Source organism: Acanthopagrus latus, chromosome 10 (assembly GCF_904848185.1).
Source record: "Acanthopagrus latus isolate v.2019 chromosome 10, fAcaLat1.1, whole genome shotgun sequence".
Classification (NCBI taxonomy): domain Eukaryota; kingdom Metazoa; phylum Chordata; class Actinopteri; order Spariformes; family Sparidae; genus Acanthopagrus; species Acanthopagrus latus.
The window spans coordinates 12,001,317-12,015,995 of NC_051048.1; the positions used below are offsets into that span (position 1 = coordinate 12,001,317).

The 14,679-nt window shown below is 40.9% G+C and overlaps 2 protein-coding genes and 1 long non-coding RNA gene across 3 annotated transcripts in view; 2 read left to right on the forward strand and 1 right to left on the reverse strand.

Moving 5' to 3' along the window:
• The window catches only part of LOC119027750 (zinc finger protein 26-like), a 31,163-nt gene extending 24,257 nt beyond the window's left edge, over positions 1–6,906 (forward strand). The window contains 2 exon segments of the mRNA XM_037113183.1: positions 4,437–4,612; positions 5,249–6,906. Coding sequence (XP_036969078.1) covers positions 4,437–4,612; positions 5,249–6,618 — 1,546 coding nt within the window. The 3' untranslated portion in view covers positions 6,619–6,906.
• A 4,454-nt stretch (positions 6,907–11,360) lies between these two features.
• On the reverse strand, positions 11,361–14,653 carry LOC119027514 (leucine-rich repeat-containing protein 72). Its single transcript, XM_037112778.1, has 5 exons — positions 14,606–14,653; positions 12,811–13,065; positions 12,362–12,544; positions 12,196–12,273; positions 11,361–11,625 (listed from the first exon to the last, which is right to left on the reverse strand). Exons 2-5 carry the CDS (start codon positions 12,972–12,974, stop codon positions 11,442–11,444), a joined length of 609 nt encoding a protein of 202 aa, XP_036968673.1. The 5' UTR covers positions 12,975–13,065; positions 14,606–14,653; the 3' UTR covers positions 11,361–11,441.
• LOC119027515 lies at positions 11,538–12,650 on the forward strand. Its single transcript, XR_005077398.1, has 3 exons — positions 11,538–11,640; positions 11,839–11,912; positions 12,135–12,650. It is a non-coding gene; the product is annotated as an uncharacterized LOC119027515 (long non-coding RNA).
• Positions 14,654–14,679: the final 26 nt, after the last annotated feature.

Below are 14,679 nucleotides of genomic sequence, written 5' to 3' on the forward strand. Positions count from 1 at the left end.
TTTGCAAAATTTACTGGAATTGGTTTGGTTCTAGTGTTTCATGCATAATTGCAGAACTTGAACTTTAAATGACAGTCTTGAAGAATCCTCAGATGATCAGTATACACAGCAGAAATGATGATCTGATGCTGATTGTATACAGTTTCCCCTTGAGAAGATGTCAGACTATGTTTGCGTCTGTCTTCGTGCTGATTTGCCCATGTTTGTTAACATGATTATTAAAAAGTCGAGTTGATCGGTCTCATGTGTCCCACTTATTATTGCTCCTTGTGTCCTGCTTTTATATGAACGGTTATACTGAATACTTAAATACTAGCTTTAAATTATATTATATATACATATGTTATGAACAAAATGTAAGATGATGTGATGTGCACCTTGCATGGCAGCCACAAACCAGTGACCTTGCGTTAACAAGATGCTGGCTCTACCCCTGAGCCACAGCTGCCACACACTTCACCGCTACGACTAGTAACACCACATTGGTGAAGGCTGCAGGCATTGGAGCTATTTTAATGATGACCAGAGTGGCACTGTGTGAATCATGGCAGTCTACTTAAGTGTTGGACTAATTGTAACAGGTGTGGCACAATGAGAGTTGGTGGTTTTTGACCGTAAAACGGTGAAGAGAGATGTATTTTGAGAGATGTCCTTTGTTTGGCATAATGTGAAATAAATGGATTGGCATATCTGAACATAGTTTTTTGGCAACTTGACAACTTTTTTAATCACAGCAGCTGATACAAGGAACCAGGAAGCACGCCATCTACACCATGGCTATAAAATACAACCCAAGGAGACGGCCTAAACCAAATGCTGAGACACAAGGATCAACATCAATTGTTTATTCTGTTCACAAAGTCACTCTTTGGCCAAAAATTAACATGGTGAAAAAAATAATTGCTTAAAGGATAAAGGTGTTTGCTTTTGGTGTCTTAACACTGGGCATTTGAGCAAACATTGTTAAAAAAAAAATGCAAAAAGAGCCATCCAACAGCTTTTCACATTCATGTCAAGAAAAAAAATACTTATACATATACTCCAGTGAACCTGAACTGTAGACAATACACTTGTGTCGTCTCAAGGCTTTGGATGCTAAACAGGAGCTGGTAGTAATGGAGAACTCCCAATTCTTCCAGTTCAGGTGGCAAGCAAGAAAATTGAATAAAGTGATTCAGACCTATGCATTTTTAGATAATGGAGTAACATCAGCTTCTTGAGGACCCTATAACGACCTGGAACCCCTGACGTCAAAATATCTGCCGGTTTTTCCGCCAGGCTTGTTTGATCGTAAGGACCAGTATGCAAGAATAAGATGGAAGCTCAATTGTTGAAAAACGCGCGCTAAAGTGCCCTCCTGGGAACCAAAACATGCGCTAAACTGCCCTCCTGGGAGCCAAAACGGGCCCTAAAGTGCCCTTCTTTTTACCCCTGCCCTTAAAAAAGTCTGCGCACACCACTGTGCCCCAGAAATCCCTGGATAATTGGGAAAGTAATGAAAATATTTCCTGACAAATCCGGCCTTGTCAGATCTGTTTAAATGCAAACAAATACTTATCTGCAAATCTTATTGAGACAAGTGACAAAACTGTTGTGTTTTAACTAACCTATTAAATGATAACATGTTAATAAAAAAGCTTCTCTCATCTTAAAGGATTTTTTCACAGTATAAACAAAAGATCAGGTAAAGGCAGTGCATTGTAACAATGTTCATCAGTGGACAAAAGATACAACAAGATACAATCAAGACGTCACATCCTGTGTGTCCTGTAACATCATACAACACATGAGAACAAGCAGATCAGTTCAACCTGAAGCTTCATGACTTCCTGCAGGAGTCCAGTACAGGAGAGATGAAATGTGAATCATAATGTCTCACTCCTTTATGGATAAAAATACATCAAGTGGAGAAATGCCAATTTGGAACTATCTACCCCTGACTCAACATGTACATGTACTGAACAACATGAAGGCAGGATGTGTTTTAACGGTCTCATTTACAGTGTTGATAAAACTGTTTCCTCTGATCCTGCTGAGCTGCAGCTTTTCTTAAATCCTCTGCTGGACTTTTGTTTCTTAGACAGACAGTGATATATAAATGGCAAACAAACCACACAACTACCACTGCCGCTGTCAGTCCCAGTCCACAGTAGAGGCTGATCCTTCCTCGACTTGTTGTGTTGGGTCTCTCGGGTTCGGGCCAATCCCTCGCTGCTGTAAAGAGACCAAACAACAGAACAGCTGAAGTTGAGACATATTTCTCAGATACTGTGAGAATGAAGTGAAGGATTGTGTTCGTCCTCAGTACTTTTCTTCAGGTTCTTATTGATCCAAAAAAGCTGCTGAATTGAACCTGTTAATAAAGTTCTACCGAGTTCTAACCATAGACACTGAGATGAGTGTGTCAGGCTGAATTCTGGGTGAAGGGTAGAAAATGACACATAAGACATGTAGAATATTTAATTTCTTAAATTGATAACACAGCTATATAAAACATGGATTTGAATATGAAACTCTGAAACCTCCTGTAGTTTTAAATATATGTTGAAATAAACAGATACAGAACACACACCAGTGTAACATTAAAGGGAAGCATTCATAAATGTGTCTTATACAATGTTCTTCTGACAATATTTGACTTTTTCTATATGTGTTTCTTTGGTACTGAGCCATACGAAGGGCTACCAGTTTGATACAATCTTCTGAAATAACACATTTTGCCTTTTGCTATATAAGATTATTAATGATTAATGATACTCATCTATGTGAAGACACTGATCACTTTAATGATTTCTCACAATAATTATCAACAATGATTTAACAAGGTGGGAAACAGATAATATCAATATTGAATTTTCATTTTTAGAACAGGCCTGTACTCATGTGGTCCTTGGGGGCTACCTGTTGCCTGCGGGCACCGTGTTGGTGACCAGTGCCGGCCCAAGCCTTTTGGGGGCCCTAAGCAGAATTTGATTTGGGGCCCCCCTCCCACCACTGCAGAGTCACCTGTGCAATTATTGACACAAATGAACTGACTTATTCATTCATTTATGTCACTTGTTTAATTCATTTAATATGTCAATAAATAAATAAATAATATTCTTGCTTGGGGGCCCCAAGCAGCTGCTTAGTTCGCTTATGCCTTGAGCCGGCCCTGTTGGTGACCCCTGGTGTAAGGCAACCCACCGCACACAGCCCATTCAGATCTCTGTAATGCTTATCATCTTGTCAGAATAAGAAAGGGGGATGAGTAAAAGACTGTTTTTAGTACTCTGAGTGGACATTATGAATATCTGGTGATGCCTTTTGGACGCACAAATGCTCTTGTTGTTTTCCAGGCGCTAGTAAACGATGTCCTCCGGTATATGCTGGACCAGTTCGTTTTTGTGTATTTAGATGACATACTTATTTTCTTTTCTGATGAGCAGACGCACATCCAGCATGTGCTCCAGGTGTTGCAGCATCTCCTCGACCACCAGCTCTTTGTTAAAGCTGAAAAGTGTTTTTTGTTTTCAGGTGACAGCATCCAGATGGACCCTGCTAAGGCCAGTGCGGTTGTGGGTTAGCCCATTCCCACTAGCCACCCTTTTCCCTGTCTTACTACCTCAGCTCCAAGAATGTTAAGCCCCATGCTCTGTCCCAACTGTTTGATCCAGATTCTAGTCCAAAATCCCCAAGCCATATCCTGCCTCCTTCCTGCACGGCTGAGGCACTCACATGGGGGATGGACAGCTCTCTGAGTTGAAACTGAATGTGTTCAATTTCCCCTTGAGAAGATGTCAAAATATGTTCATGCTGATTTGCCCATATTTGTTAACATGATGATTAAAGTCAAGTTAATCAGCCTCATGTGTCCCACTTATTAATGCTCCAAGTGTCCTGCTTTTATATAAGCAGTTATATGTTAAATAATTGTATACAGTAGCTTTCATGTATGTAAACAAAAAAGCATTTTAGAAAAGAGTACAATATTTCTTTGTGGAATTAAGCAGAGTAGATCTACACCTTAATACAAGGAGTACACATACATAGTGTAAACACACTGTGGAAAATAGTGGAAAAATCGTGTTAAATATAGTTATATAAATGAATTTAGATAGCATGTAAGAAATGGAAAAAAAAAAAAAAAGATGAAAAAGAAAAAAACATATAAAAGTCTTTTTGAGTCTGCTTAGCAACTGGAGAACTTTTGATGGCACAATTATATTATTCAATTTTAAAACTGTAGTCAGATATGTTTTAAACAAGTTCTAAATTAAATGTTTTGTCTGAAGCGGAACTAAATGCCTCCGCACTCCCGGTGTCGAAGCTTAAGAGGGTGGCACCCGGCGGAAGTAAACAGTAGCAGCGACTAGCATTTGCTGCCTGTGTGTAATGAAAGAAGGGAAGACGGCACTGAGCTACAGAGCAAGTCATTGTTGAATGAGTTATTAAAGAACAATGAGTTCAGTTGAGAGTTTGAGAGAGTTTGTCAACCAGCGACTAAATGCTGCTGCTGAAGAAATATTCAGAGTTTTTAAAACAGCTATCGTCCAGTATGAAGAAGAGATCGATCGGCAGCGCGTCATGCTGGATATCAGCTGGAAACCCCAAGTAAAGTTACACAGGATAGGTGAGTAAAAGTTTATTATTTTAATAACATTGATGTCCAGAGCCCTGGAGGTGGGCATATGCATCGCAGGCACGTTTCACTACATGGAGCGAACATACGAGTGTTTCCCGCGTTTTGGTTCATTCCACTCCGGGACTCCGGAGGTTGAGTGTCCGCTGTACGACAGGGCTCAGTTCCATAGAGGACCGCGGCGAAACTCCGCTAAGAAAATGATGATTTTACACATAAAACGTTCCGAAAAATGTGAGGAGCACTGAAACTCAACAGAAAGAGCTGTGCCACATTCAACCTATTAGGAAGACATTTCGGCATTGATTTTGAGGCAGTGGGTCAGATGAGATGGAAGCTACTGGAAAAATGTACATTAGCCACATCAATAGCAAAGATGAAGAGCACTAAAGTTCATATAATCATCCAGTGTGTTAACACAATTCGGCACCAGTTTGGAGTCAATGGGTCACATGACCTGGAAGCTATTGAAACTTTGAGTATTTCTACTTGTTGCTATTCTGCCAGTGTTCTGTGTGCCTCGATGCCCTTGTGAATGAGGATTGCCTCTCAATGATCTCTGGAGCATAAATAAAGGTTGATTGGTTGATTTAGATATTCTCTGTCTTTTGTTCTCTGTCCCTCCAGAGCTCCCACAGCAACATGTTTGTAAGGAGGAGGAGGTTCTCGCTGACCAGCAGCTCTGTAACCAGGAGAGGAACTCCAGTCTGAACCAAGAGGATCCAGGGCCTCCAGAGATTAAAGAGGCACAGGAGGAGCTCTGCACCAGCCGGGAGGGAGAGCAGCTTGTACTGAAGGTGGAGACGGATACCGTCATGCTGACTCCAGCTTGTGAGGAAAGAGACCACACTGAAGCAGAACCAACAAGTGACCACCAGCTCCTTTCTAAGAACTCTAACGTAGCTGAGAGCCGAGACCAGAAAGGAGGAAAACATGGAGACTCGGGATCAGCTGGAGATGGAGAGCGGAAGCAAAAGAAAAGACATCACAGAAGCAAAAGTCCCAGTTATAATGCAAAAAACTCTACTTCATCAGACTCTCAACGTAACACCCGCCCAGGCGAAAAGTCTTTCAGCTGTGACACATGTGGAAAGACTTTTAAGTTTAAGTCCCTATTGAATTCACACCTAAGAACCCACACAGTTGAGAAGATGTTTACTTGCAACACATGTGGGAAAGCTTTCAGCCACCCTGTACACTTAACAGCTCACATGAGAACCCACACAGGTGAGAGACCGTTTACCTGCAAAACATGTGGGAAGGCTTTCACGCAAAACTGTAACTTAACACGTCACATGATGAACCACACAGGTGAGAAGCCGTTTCCCTGTGAAATTTGTGGGAGGGCTTTCGAGAGTCGTTGTCTATTAACTTATCACATGAGAGTCCACACAGGTGAGAGACCATTTACTTGCAAAACATGTGGGAAAGGATTCACATTATCCTGTAACTTAAAAGCTCACATGAGAACCCACACAGGCGAGAGGCCTTTTAATTGCAAAACATGTGGGAAATCTTTCAGCCAACGTACCCACATAACGATCCACATGAGAACCCACACAGATGAGCGGCCATATTCTTGCCAGACATGTGGGAAAGGTTTCAAGTCTCATGTGGAATTGAAGCGACACATGAGAATCCACACAGGCGAGAAACCGTTTGCTTGCAAAACGTGCGGGAAGGCTTTCAGCCGACGTACACAGATGGCAGTCCACATGAGAACCCACACAGATGAGCGGCCATATTCTTGCCAAACATGTGGGAAAGGTTTCAAGTCTCATGATGAATTGAAGCAACACGTGAGAATCCACTCGGATGAGAAGCCGTATTTTTGCAAAACATGCGGGAAGGCTTTCAAGCAAAGCAGTGGCTTATCAAGTCACATGAGAACTCACACAGGTGAGAAGCCGTATTCTTGCAAGACATGCGGGAAGACTTACAGGCATCGCAGCGCCTTAACAGCTCACACGAGGACTCACACAGGTGAGAAACCGTAACCTTGCCAGACCTGATATGTGACGACACATACACCTGAGTAGCCTTGCATTTGCAAAATTTGTTGGCGGTGGTTCAGTTCTAGCGTTTCATGCAAAATTGCAGAACTTTAACTTTAAATATCCTTTAATCTTGAGGATAGATGATCAGTATACACAGGAGAAATGATGAGCTGGCACTGAATGTGTACGGTTTCTCCTTGAGAAGATGTTAAAATATGTTTGTTTTTATCTTCATGCTGATTTGCCCATAACTGTTAACATGATGAATAAAAAGTCAAGTTAATCAGTCTCATGTGTCCCACTTAATATCGCTCATCGTGTCCTGCTTTCGTATAAACAGTTAAGTTAAATTCTTGTTTTTACAGCAGCTTTAAAGTAAGATTAAGTAAGATTTAGATTAAATTAATATAACTAATATGTAAGAAATGGACAATAGAATTAAAAGTCTTTTTGAGTCTGCTTAGCAACTGGAGAACATTTGTTTGAAGTTTAAAGCTGTAGTCAGACGTTTTTTAACAAGTTCTGAATTAAACGTCTTCAGTCTGAAGCTCAAATAAAAGCCTCCGCACTTCCACTGTTGGAGCTTAGGAGCGTGACCACAACAACAGTGGCAGGTTTTATCAATGTGGCAGAACGTTAAAACACATCCTGCCTTAATGTTGTTTCACTAAGTGTCCACGACATAAGTCAGAGGAGATGGACAATAATGGAGTTGATGAAGGGAAATGTTCTTCACCCTTTTTTGTCCATTATTTTGACAGGACGTCTCATCAAACTTTGTCACTTATTAGACAGATCTGAAATCTGCTCTGTTCACTTTACTGAAATAACGCTGAGAAACATGTCGACTTCGTACAGCACGTATAGCGACTCTGCACTTTATTTTGTTACCTTTGTCATTTATAGCTCTATATGATGAATTAGGCCTTGATAAGATATGACATTAACATTGACATTATATCCTGTACCAGACTCCTGTAGAGGAAGCTGTGGCTTTGGGGTAGAGTCAGTGTCTTGTTACTGGTAGGTTGCTGGTTCAGTTCCCCTAATCTGCATGTGAAAGAGTCCTTGGGCAAGATACTGAACCCAAAACTGCTCCTGATGTGCTGGTCGGCACCTTGCATGGCAGCCGCAAACCAGCGACCTTGCGTTAACAAGATGCTGGCTCTACCCTTGAGCCACAGCTGCCACACACTTCACCGCTACGACTAGTAACACCACATTGGTGAAGGCTGCAGGTGTTGGAGCCATTTTAATGATGACCAGGGTGGCACTGTGTGAATCATGGCAGTCTACTTAAGTGTTGGACTAATAGTAACGTGTGGCACAATGAGAGTTGGTGGTTGACGAACAAAACCAAACTGAGAGACACAAGGATCAACATCAATTGTTTATTCTCTTCACAAAGTCACTCTTTGGACGAATGTCAACAATTTGCAAAAGATAAACTTTGTTAAAAAATTAATTTCTTAAAGGATAAAGGTGTTTGCTTTTGGTGTCTTAACACAGGGCATTTGAGCAAACACTGTAAAAAAAAAAATGCAAAAAGAGCCATCCAACAGCTTTACACATTCCTGTCAAGAAAAAAAAAGAATCCATACACTCCTATTAACCTGAACTGTAAACAACACAATTGTGTCGTCTCAAGCCTTTGGAAGCCAAATAGGAGCCGTTAGTAAAAGACGACTCCCAATTCTTCCAATTTAGGCAAAAACAAGAAAAAAGAATAAAGTGATTCAGACCTATGCATTTTTAGACAATGGATAAATATCAACTTCCGGAGGACCCTAAAGACCTTGAAACTCTGATGTCAAACCATCTACTGTTTGATTGTAAGGACCAGTATGCAAGAAGAAGATGGAAACAGGCACAATACATTTCACATTTATTTGGGAAAAGATGATCCAAAGAATACTTTGCTGCTTTACAGGAAAGACAAAAGTGGAACGGAACAGAAACAAATGCTTATCGGCAGATCTTTTTGAGACCAGTAACAAAACTGTTTGCCTGTTGTGTTTTAACTGACCCATTAAATAACAACATGTTAATACAAATAGCCTCTCTCATATTAAAGGATGTATTCACAGTATGTAGCCATTGTAAACAGAAGATCAGGTAAAGGCAGTGCATTGTAACAATGTTCATCAGAAGACAAAAATTAAGATACAATCAAGACATCACTTCCTGTGTGTCCTGTGACATCATACAACACATGAGAACAAGCAGATCAGCTCAACCTGAAGCGTCATGACTTCCTGCAGGAGTCCAGTACAGGAGAGATGAAATGTGAATCATAATGTCTCACTCCTTCATGGATAAAAATGCGTCATGTGGAGAAATGCCAAATATTAATTTAACATATACATACATTTTTAACTATTTACCTCTGACTCTTATAACATGGACACTTACTGAACAACATGAAGGCAGGATGTGTTTTAACAGTCTCATTTACAGTCCTGATGAAACTGTTTCTGAGCTGCAGCTTTTCTTGAATCCTCTGCTGGACTTTTCTTTCTTGGACAGACAGTGATAAATAAATGGTGAACAAACCACACAACTACCACTTCTGCTGTCAGTCCCAGTACACAATGGAGGCTGATCCTTTCTTGACTCGCTGTGTTGGGTCTCTCAGGTTCAGGCCAATCCCTCGCTGCTGTAAAGAGACCAAACAACAGAACAGCTGAAGTTGTGTCATATTTCTCAGATACTGTGAGAATGAAGTGAAGGATTGTGGTCATCCTCAATACTTTTCTTCAGGTTCTTATTGATTCAATAAAGCTGCTGAATTGAGCCTGTTAAGAAAGTTCTCCTGACTTCTGCACAGCCAGCTTACCAGAGACGTTGAGCCAACATTCACCAAAGTCCACACCATAGTTTGTCTTCACATCACACAGGTACCAGCCTGAGTCCTCAGTCCTGAGTCTGGATACATGAAGTCTGAGTCATCCATCTCTGAGGACATCTTTGTCCAACTGGACTCGTCCGACAAACTGTTGATCCCGAGACTCTGGGACCACAACACCTCCACGTAGTTCAAACAGGACTGAGACTTTGTGATCAGTTTTCATCTCACAGAAGATAAAAAGGGAGTCGAGGGAAGTGTCAGCTGTGGTTGTGAACGTCCATTCCAGTGTGATGTTGTGGTTCTCCTCTGCCTGATAGGAGGTCTGTGTCACATTCACTACAAATGTTCCTGTTGAGGAGACAGAGAGGGAAAGTGAGGAGCAGACACACTGACAGCTTTAACATGGCAGCCTTTAAACTCCATCTACATGTTTCTGTGGACAGTTTAGTGACGTCTCAGAGCTGCAGAGGCTCATCAACATCAATTGTTTGCTCACATGTGGCTGACTTCTTGTTACAGTGACTGACTCTACAGCAGCTGCAGTGTGTGAGCTGTACGAAGTTTGCATCAGTAGTAAATTTAAAACAACAAGATGTTTCTTCTTCCTCTTTCTAAAAAAAGTACAATTTGTCACCTCATCGATGTCAAAGCCTGTCTGCTTCTGTGTCTGAAGAGTTTCTTACCTTCCAGCAGCTGTATCTCAACATTTACACCACATGTATTAAAAAAATAAAACATATTGACAGTAAACATGTCACATTTTACAATACAGTAAACCGACTAAAATAATCTGCATCTCGTGGACCGTCAAAAAAGTTGCCAAACTTTATTAGAAAAACGCTCAGTTTTGAGCCGTGTAGCGGTAAGAGAAACTCCGTAAACTTTGTGAATCGTTGTCTACAACATATTCTTAACTATTTGGGCCTTCTTCTTAATTCGGTCAGTGATAAGATTAATAAAATCATCTAGTTACATTTAAACATAAAGAACATTTTAGATCAAACTTCTTTCCATCAGGGGAAAAGTCGAGTGTTTCCCATCATGCACTGTGTTTAATGGAGAAGAAGAGATGGATCTGCAGCTGTCAAACACATATCAATATAAACAAGAGAAAGGTAGAAAGGAAACTACATAAACCACTGTGGTTGTACTCTGAGCCTGAGCAGGAAACGCTCAGTGAAATAGTCAGACCAATATAACACTGTTTAATTTTAGTCAGGCATGAAGTGACCGTCACACCATAAACTTTATGTCTTGATCATTTGATGAGCAGCCTAAAGGTCTATGTGGTAAATCACTTAATCTTCCTTGTGAAAAATTTCTTGGGCAGCATTTTCTTTCTGAATGCTTTCATACCGTTTCCTGTTCAAGATAAGAGTGAACTGAGAGTTGTTTGTGTTAATTTATATGAGTTCCATTCGCATGTATTGATGTGTGATTACAATATCAGAATTAAATCATGCAGACATCTGCAGATTCCTCTCTACTCTCAACAGAGCACAGTGCATGGTGGGAAATGTATGCATAATTTAAGAGTAAACCCTCAGTTATGGGAAACATGTTTTGAACCCAAAAATTAAATAGATGCACAGAATTTCTTAACAAGTCTCAGCTTTTCTCAGTAGTCGCAGCAAACTAGAAACCAGTGACCTCATGTCTTCTCGTTGACTCTAGCTCCCCCTGTTGGCAGCATTAGAGACTTACAGTATGATGACTGCAGCTGTAGCCAGGTTGCACGTCAACATCTGAGCTAGGGACACTGAGACGAATGTATCAGGCTGAATTCCGGGTGAAGTGTTGAAAATGACAAATAAGACATGCAGAATATTTCATTTTTTTTAATTGATAATGCAGCTATATAAAATATGAATTTGAATATGAAACTCTGAAACATTTAAATATATGTTGAAATAAACAGATACAGAACACACACCAGTGTAACATTAAAGGGAAAGGTTCATAAATGCATTTTATCCTATGTTCTTCTGACAGTGTTTGGCTTTTTCTGTGTGTGTCTCTTTGGCATGTCCCTCCTCGTCCTGCTGCTGTGGCTGCTCTGCTGCAGCCGGTAGGTTTTTCTAGCCTGGGCTCTCTCCTTCTCCAGGACCTCAGTGTCATCCAGGATCTCCAGGCCTGGGATCTGACTGATGACGTACTGTCTGTGAAGGCAAAAGGTAATGGGAACACATGTTGTTGACAAGACACAGAGTGTATATTCAGTTTGGTACAGAATCTGAAATGCAGAGTGTGAAAGGCCATCACTGCTGCACTGAGGTCTGCTTTTAATGGAAGTTGGACGTTTGAAATGGACAACACGTCGGCTGATTTTTTTTTGTCTAACAACATTTGTATTTTCGTAACTGGGAGTACAGGGATGGAAGAAGTCATTTGTTCCTTTGGGCAAGTAAAAGTACTAATACTACAGTACAGGCAAAAGTCCTCATAGGTAAGTATTACCAGCAGAATTTACTTAAAGTATTAAAGCAGCAGAAGCAGCAGAAAACTGATGTTTTTGGATTCATATTGCTGCTGTTATTAATGTATATGCTGCATTTTGCTGCTCTAGATGTCAAAAACATCATTCTTTCTACTTGATGGGTAAGTACCAAAATCTACCTACTAATTAATACAACTGGTTGTACCATAACTTGTGGCCATGTTGCTGCAGGAACAGGCCTACCACAGGGAAACACCAGGAAGAGGTGAAAAGATGTCTAACGGATTCTCACCTGTAGTCTTTGTACTGGGTCAGACTTCCTCCATTGAAATAGCTGGGTGCTGCCTCGTTATTCATCATACTGAGGATCCTGTATATGAAAGGAATATCGAAGAATAAAACAAGGTGGAACGATTATCAGCTGCAAGTTCCTCTACTGACTTGTCAGACAGGCTCACTTTATATTTGGGAACTTTCGGCGGATTTCTTCCACGAACACGGGCAGGTTGTTGATCTTGTTCTTGTTGATGCACAGGGCGGTGACACTGGGCATGTAGGGGAACTTGATGTGAGAGGTGTAGTTGTTACAGTCCAGGATCAGAGTGCTCAGCTTCTCCAGCTGACCCAGCAGAGCCGGGTTCCAATAGGGATTGAATGAAGGAGAACACAGCCAACTCAACCTGCTCACATTTGTCGGTCATGGACCACATGAGCATCAATACACTGTAAAATGTGTGAATATATGTTATTGTCAAGGTGCTGTATTAAATTACATACGTACACCTAATCTATGCATTGACTCGTTTTATGAGGCCGTGGAGAGAAGAAGAAAGGAACACTACAGTAAGCTAGTCCATCTTATTGACTATGATGTTTTGTGAAGTTTAGGTTATTAGGAGAAGGATACTCTTCCAGCAGATTGTAGCTGAGGTCCAGCACCTCCAGGGTGTCTGTCTGTGTTAGGATGGTGTCATAGGGGATCTCTGTCAGGCCCTGGTAAGCGAAAGAAAGCCACTGAAAGCTTGAGGCGTGGCCGGGCTGACCGTGTTGGCCTGAGGTGAGATGATCCATGACAGATCCCTCTGCACTGTAACCCTTTTCAAGGCCCTCTTGTAGAGACGGAGATCAGGAGGGACGTCAGATGATTATGACATGATCAAACCTAAACCACAAAACAAAAAAAAAAAAAATTGGTAGAGATACATGAAAGAGGCAGAAAGAGATGACACTATCAGCTGATTACAACTGACACATGGGACAGTTTTGTCTGCAGGCTTACAAAGGCTACACTCGCCTATGTTAGCTGCATTTACATGAACACTGATATTCCAGAAATAATCACAATTAACGTCCAATCAGAATAAAAACACCTCCAGAAACCAGCTGAGTGGAAAGAGACAGATGGCATCTGAGTGAGATGGTGCTGTAAACCTTCCAAAATCTATTAAAAAAAATGGAATACATTTTTTTTTTCTGCTCATATTGGCCTTTCATGTGGTCACATGAGGAGACAATCTTCATGGAGGGTCGGAAATATGGAGGTAGGGAAACAGAACTGGTCTATGGATCATGAAACATTTTAGATAGTGATCTTAAAAGATTGAAGGATTGTTGGACGGTCACTCGCAACAACATGTTTTTTTTTTTTTTAAGATTAACACAGCTGAAATCCTCTGAAATATCAACAACCACTGGAATAGTCTGAATGCTTAAAATCAAAACGACATGGCGGTTTGGAGTGTGAAGCTTAACAATCTTCTTCTTCTTCTTCTGATGCTTCACAGCAGCTGGAAGCACATTGTATGTGCCAATAAAGCGATATTCTGATGAAACGGGGCATTTTATCAGATTACTTTATGTCCATGTAAGCGGCCTCATCTCTAATCATACTGTTATCAGTCAGATTCAAGAAATGTCGTCCATGTTACTGAAATCATCTGGAAAAACACTGCTATGGTGGAAGACGTTGTAAGATTTAGGCTGCATGTTCACTTTTTTTCCTATTTGTCACGGATACATCACTACGTTTCTTGTGTCACTACATGAAGTGACACAAGAAACATGGGACTGTTCCTAAATAGAATCAAATCTTCAACATTTTTTGGGGGAAAAAAAAAGTTCTTTCTAACACTGCGGTGAGAAACATCCATCTCTGCTGGATTAAGGACGTGATTAGCCGAGCTTAGTGCAAAGACTGGAAGCATATGCAAACAGCTTGCAAAAATACAGCTACCAACACCTCTAAAGCTCACAGTTAATTTGTGAAATGTGTCTAAAAGGAAGAGTAAAAACAACAATGTGTGGAGTTAGCTGACGTCTTGTAGTTAGTTCTTCACGAACAACAGGAACTCCTCTGTGGCATTTCTGGCTGCAGAGCAGGTTTCTACACATGATCGGTGAGCACACACTGTGGCTTTGTTATCTCTTTGAAGGCATTTATAGATGAAAGGCCGAGTCAATAATCGTGGTCAGTGATGACTGAGTATAATGGCCAGCCTACCTCCTGACATCTAGACCCAAATTGGGAGAGCAAACCTAACAGGGATATCTGATCTTTCCCCAGAAAAACATTTCATTTCTTTCATTCTGGTGAATTTATGTCGATGTTTTTTGCAATAACGTGGAGTCTCAGAAGGATCTGGAGGGTTGGCAAGTAGAACCAGAAAAGCAGCCCAGACTGACCATACTGATGGAGTACTTACCTTGGAAGCTAAATGAAGCTGCTAATCAAAAGTTTTGTTGGATAAATAAGAGTTAGGATCAATATCTGTCTGTC

Coding starts and splice junctions, on each gene's coding strand:
- LOC119027514 (XM_037112778.1), bottom strand. CDS start 12,974: ATGGATCATCTCACCTCAGGCCAACACGGTCAGCCCGGCCACGCCTCA. Junction 12,545..12,810: donor AGCTACAATCTGCTGGAAGA/GTATCCTTCTCC, acceptor CAATCCCTATTG/GAACCCGGCTCTGCTGGGTC. Junction 12,274..12,361: donor CGAAAGTTCCCAAATATAAA/GTGAGCCTGTCT, acceptor TTTCATATACAG/GATCCTCAGTATGATGAATA.